The following is a 13,028-nucleotide window of genomic DNA, read 5'->3' as shown; positions in this document are numbered from 1 at the left end:
GATTGGACAGCGCGCCGCGCGAAAGATACACACAAGCACGTGTAAGGTGTTTTTAGATTTCAAACTGAATTTAGGCGGGGTTTTCAGTTTCCCCTCACAGTAACAGCACCAGACTCCACCGCAGCCCGCAGTGAGACAGCATACAGTGGCGACTTTTCGGACCGAGTTAGTTGTATTAGATTCACAAACTATTGTTTCGATGGGGAATAACGGATCTTCCGCCGTGTTTACATTTCAAGGGACAGTCGAGGCAAGAGCTGAGTGGAAAAGCAGCAGGACACAAGGTGAGTTTCGCTTATTCTTCACTATATTAGTAATTAAGTATTTGAACAGTGAAATCTATCTAAATGCCATTAGATAAAAATATCAAAGCAAAGTGCCATCTTATCTGAAACAAATGTTTCTAAAGCTTTCCTCAGAAATACACTTTTCTGAGCCGTTTTCGCAATGACCAAGGTGAGTTTGGATGTATGACGTCACTTCCCCACAATACACAGGTGTCATTTCATCACACAACCAGCCAATGAACATGTTCCACTTACAGTTTACAACCACAAAGTGTAGCAAATTAATTTAAACACTAATAGTTTTACAGTTTACTGCACTTTGTTTTTTTTTGTTTTGTTTTGTTTTTCTAGTAACTTAACTGTAGGTGCTGATGAATCTGAAGTCTCACACATTCAAATTAAAAATTTGCATTACAAAATAAGATGGATATTGGTTTATCATTTCAAACTCAAGAAAAACAACAACAACAAAAACATAGCCTAGTTCCTGTTATGGCTGCTGATTGGTTAATACATAATTTCAGCAGGGTTCCAGACATGGTACATCGTTATACCAGTTGTAGTAATTAAGTAGTATGTTAAGTAGTTACTTAATTAGTAAAGTAATTAATAAGTATGTTTTTTAAGCAAGTATTGAAATATTCACTCAAACAATTCGTTGACTGAATCAATTAGGAATGAATCGCTCAAAAACAGTGATTGATTTTCTTTTTGTTGTTGGACCCAAATTAGAGGTAGGCTAAATAGTAATGCTGCCGTCATGTGCTATCATAAATGTCCTACTTTCCCGCTTCTGAACTCGTGATGACAAGCTCGTCGTGTTCAAGTGCATTGTTGTCTGAAAGTATAGGAATCATGGGGGACACCTGGTTTATTATTCCCCATTTCTTGGTCAAATCTTATTGAAACCTAAATATATTGAAGAAATTTGTAGAGTTCCATTCATTGACAACCATATAAACATTCACCATCACCACACTATCTAGATATGCAGCTTGCTGACGATCAAGTACAGGCTAAAGGCTTCAAATTATTATTTATATATACGAATATAAACTAATAAAGAACAGCAGTAACAACAGAAATCAATCACTATGTTTAAAGTTTATGACCCGCCCAACTCGGAAACTCTGGTATCTGGTGAAGACAGTGTGACTCGTCTAAAATGTTAGTATTCTTTATTAACATATTGTTTATAGTTATAAACTGTTGTATTAAAGCATTATCACGCTGGCAACTGTGTGTTGGTCTGGATATTGGTGCAACAGCACTTTGGTTTGTACTCATTTATAAAATTATATAGCCTAAGTCTTTATTATAAATCTACAAAATCAAAATGGTCCTTAAAACAAATAAACATTAGAGGAATTTAACCAAACGTCTTTCATTTAAAGAATACGGTTTTAGCCAAATTCCCACTGCACCAACACAGACAATCACCAGATTACAGTACAACACTTCTCAGACATTCCTCGACCCGACAAACGCATGCGCCGACCAACAGCAACAGACTCGACTCGGGAAACACACTGATCCGACAAAACCAGACCAAGTGTCTGTCGCAGTTGGTCAGGGTCTATTGGTGCGGCCTTTAAAATACTGTCAGAAAATGTTGTTTTGGTTTGTATTTATTTGATTTAATGGGAACACCATGAGAGGGGACACTGTTCCAGAGGTTTCCAGACTCGAGCAGGAAGGGTCACTCCCCCGATGAGAGAGGCTTCAGAGATATGCAGAGTTGGCAAGGTTGTGGCTTTCCCAGGACCTTGATGAGAACAGTAGGGAGGGAACAAGCACTTGCAGAATATGAGGAACTGAGAAACATTTGATCCATTTCACTTAACATTATATAAGATTGCATTAAATGTGATAATCTTTCAAGACAAATTAAGAACGATGATCAGAGATTTAGTATGAAGGAAGTGGGTGTGATAGTGCTGTCATATCCTGATGGGGGTCTGGCAGTCCTGCTTTATGTTTCTGAAACTACAGTAGAGGACAGTGTGCACTTGATGACACATACCAGCAGATGGCAGCTGAGATCTCAAACTGACTGAATTATAAACTGTTAATTTCTGTGAGATGTAATCAGAACAATAATTACAAAATATTGTATTTCATTAGCTATTAGCAACTATTAAAGTCCCCCTGTAGGCAATCATTTTATCCCTTAAAACTCATCTTTGATCACCAAAATGACATTTAAATGTTTTTTCCTTGAATAAAATTTCTCCATGCCTTAAAATATCTCGAATGTAACTCGACGGTTCTATGAATATGCAAATGAGCCCCGCCTCCACTCACTCACTCAGCTCAGAGATCCACTGGTTGACGATCACACGTTGATCTGATTGGTTACAAGGTAGTTTGTGACGTCAGAAACACCAGCGATTTCAAAGCGTGTGTTTGAGACTGTCTTTGGTTCACTGCAGTTTTAAGGAGAAAATACTCAGCAATGCTGTCGACTTATGAATTTACACATGGTTTGTCTTAAAGCGTATTAAAAACAGCACATAGACACATAAACAACATTAAATGCAGGATTTTCACCACAGGGGGACTTTAAAACAAAACTAGTCTAATGTTGTTGGTTCATTTTGAACCCTTTTCTTTAAGACATCTTTAAAGGGTTGATGACTAATGCAGCTTTTTTTGTAGCCTTTGGCTTACACATATTATACAACACTATCCTGTTTACTTGAACTCCAACTAGACACCATTTGAAGTGAAACAGCCACAGGTGCAGTGCTCTAACATGCATGCTTTACCTACGTCTCTATTTTTTTTTTTTAACCGAGCAATGACTTTGAACGTAGATTGTTTAAGACTCTTGGCTCCAAGTCAGATGATTAGTTTGTCTGCATTGCCTCACACACTGAGTCATAGGCCTTCCAGCCAAATGCACGAAAAACGTTGAAAAATAAAACTTGTTTAAAAGGGTCACGGATTTATTGTATACCTTAAGGGAGGACATATATTTGAGTTCTTCAAACAGATAAATCACCCGAGACCTCGGCCAGATATCCTTTAACGGTCCTGTTTTGTAGTGGTCTGGTTTGTAGCAGCGATTGTATGATCGCCAAGCAAACAGTCACATAGTTTAGTGAGGATTAACACATCTGGGGTCATGAGAGTGTCATACAGTGAGTGTTAAAGAACAGGCAGTGTTGTAGACAGCACAAATGTGCACACAAGAGGAAACAATGCATTAGCGGTGCATAATAATTGTTGCATTTCATATATCCCCAAAAGACAGCGCGAAAGTGAACTGAAGCAGGAGTGCCGGATATACTTGATTTTTTTGAAAACATGAAGAGAGAAAACTCACATTGTAACTTTCAGTGTCCTTCTGAGGTGTTGTTCTTCCTCCTGAAAGAAGCAGGACCCCCACTCCCCAAAGTTCTCCAAACAATTGCCCGTTTAAAAAAAGGAATATGGCGTCACACCATATGATCCATTTTTGGGACAAAATGTTTTCGCTTCAAAATATTATGCCTGAACGTTTAGTCAAGCAGACTCACAAGTAGACATCTGGGTTGTCAATATATGACTGAATAAACAGAAAATGAATTATTTTTCTTTTTTTTATTCAAAATCTAAATGTGTGAAATGTGCTTGGGACAGTCACGCCATATCAGCTTATTCTGGTTCATATAAAACAGCACTTTTTGAACAATATCACCACAGTTTTTGACATATTTTTCTATAATTGACTTAACTTTGACACATTGGACCAAAAAAAGGCCATGTCATGTCAACCACCCATTTATATATATATATATATATATATATATATATATATATGAAGAGTTCAGATGCAAAAGCCTCTAAGTGCAATCTGAAATTTTCTTCCAGAATGATCATTTTTATGAAGCTCATATATTTAAGTTCAGTAATTTCACTTATATTGCAATGAAAATGACCTATTAATTGCCATTTAAGTGAAATTACTGAACTTAAATAAACGATCTTGCTAAAAATGATCATTCTAGAAGATTTCAGATTGCACTTCATATATCAGATTGCACTCTTCATATATATATATATAAATTAAAGAGCTAAAAGGAAGAGCCTCCTTACAATCTTAAAAATAATAATGGTACCAAAAGGCTGTTTTCACAAAAGTGCCATAGAAGAACCATTTTTGGTTCCTCAGAGAACCTTTCAATGATCAGTTCTTAAAATAAATTTTTTTTTCTCTTAACATTATAAAAATCTAAAGAACCACTATAAAGAATCTTTTGTGCGATTGAAAGGTACCTTGGATTTTAAAGTTTCTTCATGGACCCATCGATGTGAATGATGAACCAGCACATGTATGTCTGACCTTACAGAGGTCTAACTCCACCCGTTCAGAGAAAAACATCAATTTTCTTTTCAGTTCCAGACAGGAAAGTACCTGTGAAAGGGGACGTTCACACTGACAGTGATTTGCGGGGCAAAGGGAATAGAAGTGCTGTTGATCTGAAGCATGATGGTTAACAAAGTTAAGCAGACCGTATTGCAAACGCACAGGGACGTAAGCTGTTGACATCCAGTGGGAGTGAGACAGTGGATTTGTGATATTTTTCATAAGCACACAGAGTCAGAAGGCCTATTTATTTATTTAAAACAACAGTTAAAGAGTTCGGTGACCGCTTTATTCAGTAAAGAATAAAGGAAAACACTTTTTACAATGTTCATACAGTACAAAAAATACTATCATATTTTATTCTTAATGAAGATTATTGTTTTTAGACAAGACTCTTTTTAAAGTCAACATACTTTACACAGTACACAGCTTATTTTAATTCTGTTTAACAGGACATTAACACTATTTTTTTGGTGGATGTTATACATCAGGAATAGATTGTATTTTGAGTGAAACAAGTGGGTGCTTTATACAAGAACGGAGTCAAACCTGAATAATATTAATGGGGTGCGAGGGAAAAAATCGATTAATATATGAATCGTAATTATATCTTCTACCGAATTGCATCGATTCACAAATGACAAGTGTTTCACTTCTTTAACTTTGCAGTACTACTTAAAGTTATTGACGTTAATTACAATAAAGCCCAATTTATACTTCTGCGTCAAACTCACGGCGTAGCTACGTCGTAGGCTGTGTGTAGCATGCGTAGCCTACGACGTACCCTGACGTGCACCACAGTGCTCGCGCTGACGGACACACAGATGAGCCTCTCACATGAGATCGCCAGTGCAGCTCTCTTCCACAGATACACACACGGTTATGTCAAAGTGCACATTATGTGGAGTATTCAATGTAAACAGAGTCTGTTATGTTCAACGCGAACGAAAACAAATGGGAGAAAATCAGATGTGTAACAGTATATTAGACCCGTGCGTTAATTCTTAAAGGGACAGCAGCCTCATAAACTGTTGCCTTTGGTTTTATTAATGTTAATCAGAAAAACACTCACTGCTTTTGACTGAATCACTTTTTTTTATCTTTAATATGAATCAATTTATATTTAATTCATACAGTGAAGACTATACAGTGTTTTATTTTTACATTAGATTATTCAGTTTCGGTAGTATTTCTTACTACGTGTTAAATAAACCTATGATAATGTACCAGAAAAACGTAGTATATATATATATATATATATATATTATATTTATTTTTTTATTGTATTTGTCCTATTGTTTGTAATTTGCTTCGTTCAAAAATAAAATAAAATGGCCTGCCTTGCTTTATTACAGACTGTGTGTAATAACTGCAGTCGGCTTAAAGCGCATTTGTTTTATAATATTGGTTTGACTAAAATGGAAAGAAAAACTAAACTACCAAAAGATTCCCACCCCTAGAGTCAGTTTCTGTCTATTAGGTCATGTTGACCGGCACTAGGACACACAGGCTGAAGAACACAGATGTAAGTAAACGAGGTTAAATTCATGTTGACGTCTTCGTATATCTTAGACTTCACTCTTGTCGAAATGCATTTGTTCTTCAGCTGTCCTCCTTACATTCCCAAACTAAAACAGTTCAGTTTAATATCATTCAGGGCAGCTGGTTCGTCCTAGTCCGTAAGTCGGCTCACTGTGCTTGAAGCTTGTTAATAGTGTAAAACGATCCATTGAGATATGAGATACCCTAACACAGAGGAAGTTCCCATATTTACAGCTTCTTAAAATAGCCCCAGCGCACAGCCCTTGGCGTGTATCAGAGGCGAGGGGCCCAGAGTTTCCCACACATGGAGAGCCGTGAAAAGCTGAAGGGAAGAAGGGCATGTATGCACGGATGTCGAGCCCGGGCAGAGGAGCAGAAGCTGGCCGGAAACTCGGAGAAACCACAGGCTCATTTCCCCTCATTTAAGCAGTCCGCTGGGGAAGCCATTACGTAATGCAGGAGAATCTGTGACCCTGCTATTAACACCCCGTCAGCCTTTCATCTTTGCAGTTTTGCTTTGTTGTTTTCTCAGTTGGTGGACTCTCTACATTTATACCTGTCAATGTAGTTTCCCTGTATGGCAGGGTGGATCTTTCCTTAACCAGATGCTCTCTGTGTTATTTAATTCTCCATATTTCACATACATGTACTACCTGTAATACAGTCAGGGTTTAACCTTTTCACTCACCGGCCAACAATTTAAGTTACCGGCCATTCAGAACTACTACTAGCCAATAAAAATAAATTAAAAAAAGGACAAGAAATTAACCAGATTAACTACGTCTCAGCCATTATATTAAATTTGAATTTCATACATTAATTATTCAAACAAAATCATCTCCTCCCTTCCTCTTTTATCCTCATCCTTTTCTCCAAAAATGTGCTTCAGGTGGACAGATCAATACAGCACAAGAGAACATAAATAACAAGTCGTTTCTGTTAACCGAATGCTTTCTAATCTCCGCTATCCCTTCGCTGTACCATTTAACCGCAGCTGGACTGATTTATGTTATTTAGATGTGTAAGCAACAAAACACAGAGAGGAATGTATCAAACAACTCAACATGTGGAAGACTGTGTTATTTTAAGGGGTGTAAACGGATTTTAGTTCTGCGTACCTGTGTCTACAGGTGGTTGTATATTGGCTGTTTTATAATGGTGTTATTTATATTTTATACACCGATATGAAAATTTTGGCCAATACGATAACCCATAATTGTTTATATTTGAAAGCTGATAACTAATATATTGGCCAATTACAAAACCAATAAAAGCCATGTTCCAAACACACAGTTATTCTAATGTTCTCATTATAATTTTTTATACCATGGTCTGGGTGAATACTCGATTCTGATTGGCTGCAGGGTGTCCATTAAAAAGTGATAGAGGACACCTAGTAAAGGAGTTCTGGTGAAACTGACTGTTTACCGTTCGAAATGAATAAATAAATGCGCTGGCTACATCAGCTGTGAGTAACCATAGCAACAGGCAGTAAACTGAAGGCTTCTACGAGCTGAGCGGACTATAAATATCTCCGGTTGCTAAATAAACCGTCAGGCGTAACCAGGGAAACCAAGTTATTGTTTGTAAAAACTTTAGATTTCGATTGTAAAACTAATTAAAATATAAACTAATGTTTTAAAAATGTGTTATTTGGCAAGTGACCATGGTATAAGCGGGTTAATGCCCTTCGAGGTGTCCATTGTCAGGTATTAATGGACTTCAGCGGAGGCAACCGTTCACGCCTCGCCGTCGTCCATTTATACCTGACAATTGACACCTCGTCGGGCATTAACCCTTACATGTAGCTTACAACAGACTTGCGCTGCACATGTTGGACTTTACTGTATTTTCCTTTTTTTAAAGTGATTCCAATCATAAACATCATGTTGAATAGTGCGCATTAGAAGTGTCTCAGCTGAAGGAGATAAAACATTATTTATTGGCTTTAATATATTGGCCAAAATTTCTTAAGCCGATAACGCTAACATTCAAAATGAACATATACCGGCTGATACCGATATGGTGGCTGATAGCGATAAGCGATTTGGATAATGGATGGATGGATGGATATTGTGATATATACACATATACTGTCACTGTGTTATGAATGTAAATGATTTTAGTCCTTTCAATAATACAAAAGCTGGTGTTGGAGTTGAAAAGTCCCTCTGAACAGCCCAATATCTGCGTGACTAGCATGACTTGGACCAAGGATCTGAAATGGGGAAAACAGAGCGCTGTATCTAAATAGATCCTTCCTCTGCCTTTTTGTGTTTGAGAAAGTCCCCTTCACAATACGTTTGTGTAAGGGAGGAGCGCTTCAAGAGGGTGCCAAAACAAGCAGATGTAATCACAAGAAAACAAGCAAGCTATCTCCAGACTTGCAGTGCTGCACATGCCTCAGCTGTTTCAGAGAGTCGAGCGACAGCGATGTGCTTGGAGACCGCCAAAACAGTAACGCTGACATGCACGACCCCATTGTTGGCCACCACAGCCATTGTGTTCCCCTCTCCAGGAGGCTCCTTCTACGAATAGGTCCTGTTACAAAGCCATATGCTGTATGTGTCTGTTTTGAATCAAGTAGTACAGTAAATGCTCTCTAAAAATCAATCTGTACAATATATGTGACCCTGGACCACAAAACCAGTCACATGGGTAATTTTTTGGAAAATGAGATATATACATCAACTGAAAGCTGAATAAATTAGTGTTTCATTGATGTATGGTTTGTTAGGATAGGACAATATTCGGCCGAGATGCAACTATTTGAACATCTGGAATCTGAGGGTGCAAAAAAATCGAAACATTGAGAAAATCGCCTTTAAAGTTGTTCATTTATGTTGGCGATTGTGCAGCATTCACTCACAAAAATAAATGTTTTATATATTTACGGTAGGAAATTTACAAAATATCTTCATGGAACATGATTTTTACTTAATATCATAATGATTTTTCGATAATTTTGACCCAAACAATGTATTGTTGGCTATTGCTACAAATATACCCGTGCGACTCGTGACCAGGGTCACATATCTGTATAAGAAAGATAATAGAGCAGTAAAATCAATGCCAAAGATGAGTTTGAACGTTTTTAACTCATATCAACCCAGACCTGGTGGAAAAAACGAGAATATGCCGATAAACTGATGAACTGACGTGAATCTGGCAATGATTTATGACAGATGTCCAGTGAGTGCTGCTTAGAGGTCTCAGCTATATCGCTCTTGAAAATAATGTACATACAACCTACACTAAACCCCACTGATAGCATTAACAAAAGCAAACGTGAGATAAAAACGCAACCAGAAACATGAATGAGAAGAAATAGCGGGACGTCCTGATGAGTTATGAAAAGCACAATAAACTGTGACTTAGAACTGAATTCATTGACAGGCGGCTTTCTGTGGCACACATCCGAATCTCACGAGTGCTGAAATCAGTTCACTTTCACGGCTTATTGCGCTTCGCAACAGTCAAAAACACACATTTATGTTTCAAAAGGCCCATCTTGAGTATTCAAGTAAACACAGTCAGTTATGTCTAAAACGAAAGTAAACAGTTGGGTGAAATTATCAGCATATTGGATCCATACATTAGGTGTTAAATGGACAGCAGCCTCATATAGGCCTTGTTAATGTTAATGAAACAACAAAAGAAAAAAAAATTCACTGATCCTGACTGAATATCTTTGATAGCTTTCTTAAGAATCTATGTATATGTAATGCATATAATGCTGTTCATTCTATGCAGTTTAATTAAGTTGGGGTGGAGTGGGGTGCCATCTTGTATGTTGAATCCCATTGTCTTTGACTTTGAAATCCCCTGATCTTGGGAATGACAGATACAAGTCCTTCACAGTGGCAAATGGATTTTGAGTCATTCTTCTTCCAGAACAGTGTCCAGATCCCCACGTGATGCTGGTGGAGGAGAACATTTTCTTACTTGCTCCTCCAAAACACCCCAAAGAGTCTCAGTCATGCTCAGATCTGGAGACTGCAGGCCATGGGAGACGTTCAACTTCACTTTCATGTTCATCAAAACACTCTGTCACCAGTCTTGCTGTGTGTATGGGCATATTTTCATGCTGATACACGGCACCCCCTTCAGATACAGAACGGTTTAGTAATCCTTTGCAGTGATGCGTCCATCATCACAGTCGGGAATGCCGTGATACTGCAGCCCAAACCCTGAGATTCACTCTGGACATGCAACAGCCTCTTTGGTTCTTCTTCACGCCGTAACTCTCACGGATGTGGGAAAGGCCATGAAGGTGGACTCATCTGAGAACAACACATGTTTCACACTGTCCACAGCCCAATATTTCCTCTTCTGGCACCGTTGAAACCAACATTTGGCATTGGCACAAGTGATCAAAGGTTTGGCTAAAGCAGCCTGACCATGAATCTTGATTCTGGGGAGTTTTGGTGGAAACAGGAGAGTTGAGGTGCGCATCTAATTCTGCAGTGAGTTGGGCAGCTGTGGTTTTATGTTTTTCTGGAGACAATCCAGGTTACATCCCTTTCAGACAGCTGCCTCCTGTGTCAACAGTTCCTCCTGCTGGATGTGGTTCATCCTACATGGTGGTGTGCGGACATTACCCTGGATAGCATAGCTCTCGATACACCATAAAGACTCGCTGTCCTGGTCACAGATGAGCCGGCAAGACGCGCACCAACAATTTGTTCTCTTTTGAACTCTGATATGTCTCCCATTATGTTGTGTGGATTGTATTACATATTTGACAATATTTTATGTACAGCTGTGCTATTGCTCTGCTAATTCAACCGACACACATCAGCTCTTACTGATTGGCCCCATGTCAATGTTTCAGTAGTTTCATGTATAGTTTCATGAAAACTATATTGGCCTGAGCATTTGTTTCTAAACCTGGTGGGTTTTCTCCCTTGGTTCGGTTTGTTTAGGCATATGTGAACACGGCAATCACGCTTGGATCCACACCAAAACCATCGATCGCTCTAAAACCGCCTGAACGAGGTCTCGGCCCGATTGCAAACGAACTCTGGGGCGAAACGCTTGTGGTGTGACAGCAATCAGACCCAACGGACCAACGAACCAAATTATATTATAATTCATAACGGGAAATGTGCTATATAAATAGCAGTAGTGTCTGATTCTGTGAGTGAGCAGATTAAACATCACAGTTAAAAACCAAAAGTCTCAAAATGTTGTGTAATTGCGCTTCTCCGTGTGAGAATGCTGTCCCAATGAAGCTTTGATTCCCGCTCATGCTCCATTATAAAATCTGTATAGTGTTTGCCTGTGTGTGCGTTTCCATTACAGATTTGCTTAAAACGTTTGAATCCATATTCCTGTCATTCTTTTGTCTTTTATGAATTGAATAAAGAACTCTGTCTCGTATTCCTGTCCAAACACACCGCGTCATCTACGTCAGGTGACCTGCATATGCGCAAAAACTGTTTCCATTGCAGTTTTAAGAAATAATAATTTTTCGAATTGCCTGAAAAACCTCCTCATGTGAGCGTAAAAACTTTTTTGCGATAAATGTGAATTTTTGCGAAATTGACGTGTTTCCATTGGGCGTATTTTCAATTCGCAATTTCAATTTGCGCAATTTGAAGGGTAATGGAAACACGGCTACTGTTAACCTCTAGATAGCGCTGGGAGATCCAGAGAGAGCGCGTTTGAATTTGCTGCAGTATTAATACTAATGTAGTATATAATTTAACTGCGGGAATGACGGCTACATTCGTATTGTGTTTGCGTGTGTCTCGACAGTTACAAATGAAGCCACAATAAGCTCATAGAGCGAACTTGTCAATCATCTTGATGGATGATGCAAAGGGAACTCTGACCAATAAGAGGACAGTTGTACTTGCATGTGATTTGCGTGAACACACTTTGGTATGCTTTGAAAGGTTGCCTTGAGAAAGCAAACCGAAATGCTAATTTGTAACAAGTTAAGTCCCTGTTTCAGGACAAACGATCTAAAGGTGTGAAAAGTGTCCAGTCCCTACATATTACTTTTTGGACAAACAGGTAGTTCCTTACAGGTAGTTCCTTTGAACATGCAGCTCTTAGTACAGACTGAGACTGTATAATGCTGCGTCCCAATTCGCATACTATCCGTCCTAAATAGTATTTGAAATTAGAATTAGTGTCCCAAATTGTAGTATGTTGAAATTAGTATTCCAAAGATACCGTATGGTCTATTTTTTTCCGGTCAGAATCCGAAGTGCAGGTCCGTGCTCACTCTAATGGCTAATATTGCCCACAATCCATTGCACTGTAGACAAGAATTCGATAAGAACTACAAACACGAATAAAAAGTGTTAAAAAAACTACAAACATGACGGACGTGCGAGACCAACGGTTAAGCAGAGCGGTTTAGATAAAGGGGTTTGAGTGATTAATAATCAGTAGCCTATCTAACCTGAAGAAAATATATTTATTAAATGTTATCCACATTATATTTAATCTAAAACAGCATTGTGAACTTTTGTAACGATGCGTTTGGTCATTAACTTTTAAATGCATCATTATGCAAACATGAGGAGAGTTCTCCCAATGAAAGACTTATGACTGGCAGATCAACGTGTGACTACATTTCTCTCCAAAACGGGAGGAAATTCATTTCAATTGAATGTGGAGGATTTTAACAGTGACAAGATGATTGACAGGGCAGTTTAAACAGTGACAGGTTACACTTAACTAAGCGACAGAGCATCCGTTAAAGACACAATTATGACGAAGTAGTATGTCCCAAAGCTTGCATACTCTTCTGCTTGACACTGAAAGGTATGCACTTTTACTTATCAAAACCGTACTAAGTCATTTTAACACTGAACACGTGAAATAAACTTAAA

At 38.4% G+C, this 13,028-nt stretch overlaps 1 protein-coding gene across 1 annotated transcript in view; it reads left to right on the top strand.

Annotated features, from left to right (window-relative positions):
- Positions 1 to 72: 72 nt before the first annotated feature.
- Positions 73 to 13,028, top strand: part of neurl1b (neuralized E3 ubiquitin protein ligase 1B) — a 59,284-nt gene continuing 46,328 nt past the window's right edge. Inside the window, exon 1 of the mRNA XM_082178348.1 lies at positions 73 to 284. Within this exon, the coding sequence (XP_082034474.1) occupies positions 200 to 284 (85 nt within the window). The 5' untranslated portion in view covers positions 73 to 199. The remainder of the gene's footprint in view (positions 285 to 13,028) is intronic.

The sequence above is a fragment of the Leuciscus leuciscus genome, assembly GCF_965113295.1.
Source record: "Leuciscus leuciscus genome assembly, chromosome: 8".
Classification (NCBI taxonomy): domain Eukaryota; kingdom Metazoa; phylum Chordata; class Actinopteri; order Cypriniformes; family Leuciscidae; genus Leuciscus; species Leuciscus leuciscus.
This window is presented reverse-complemented; position numbering and strand designations above follow the sequence as displayed.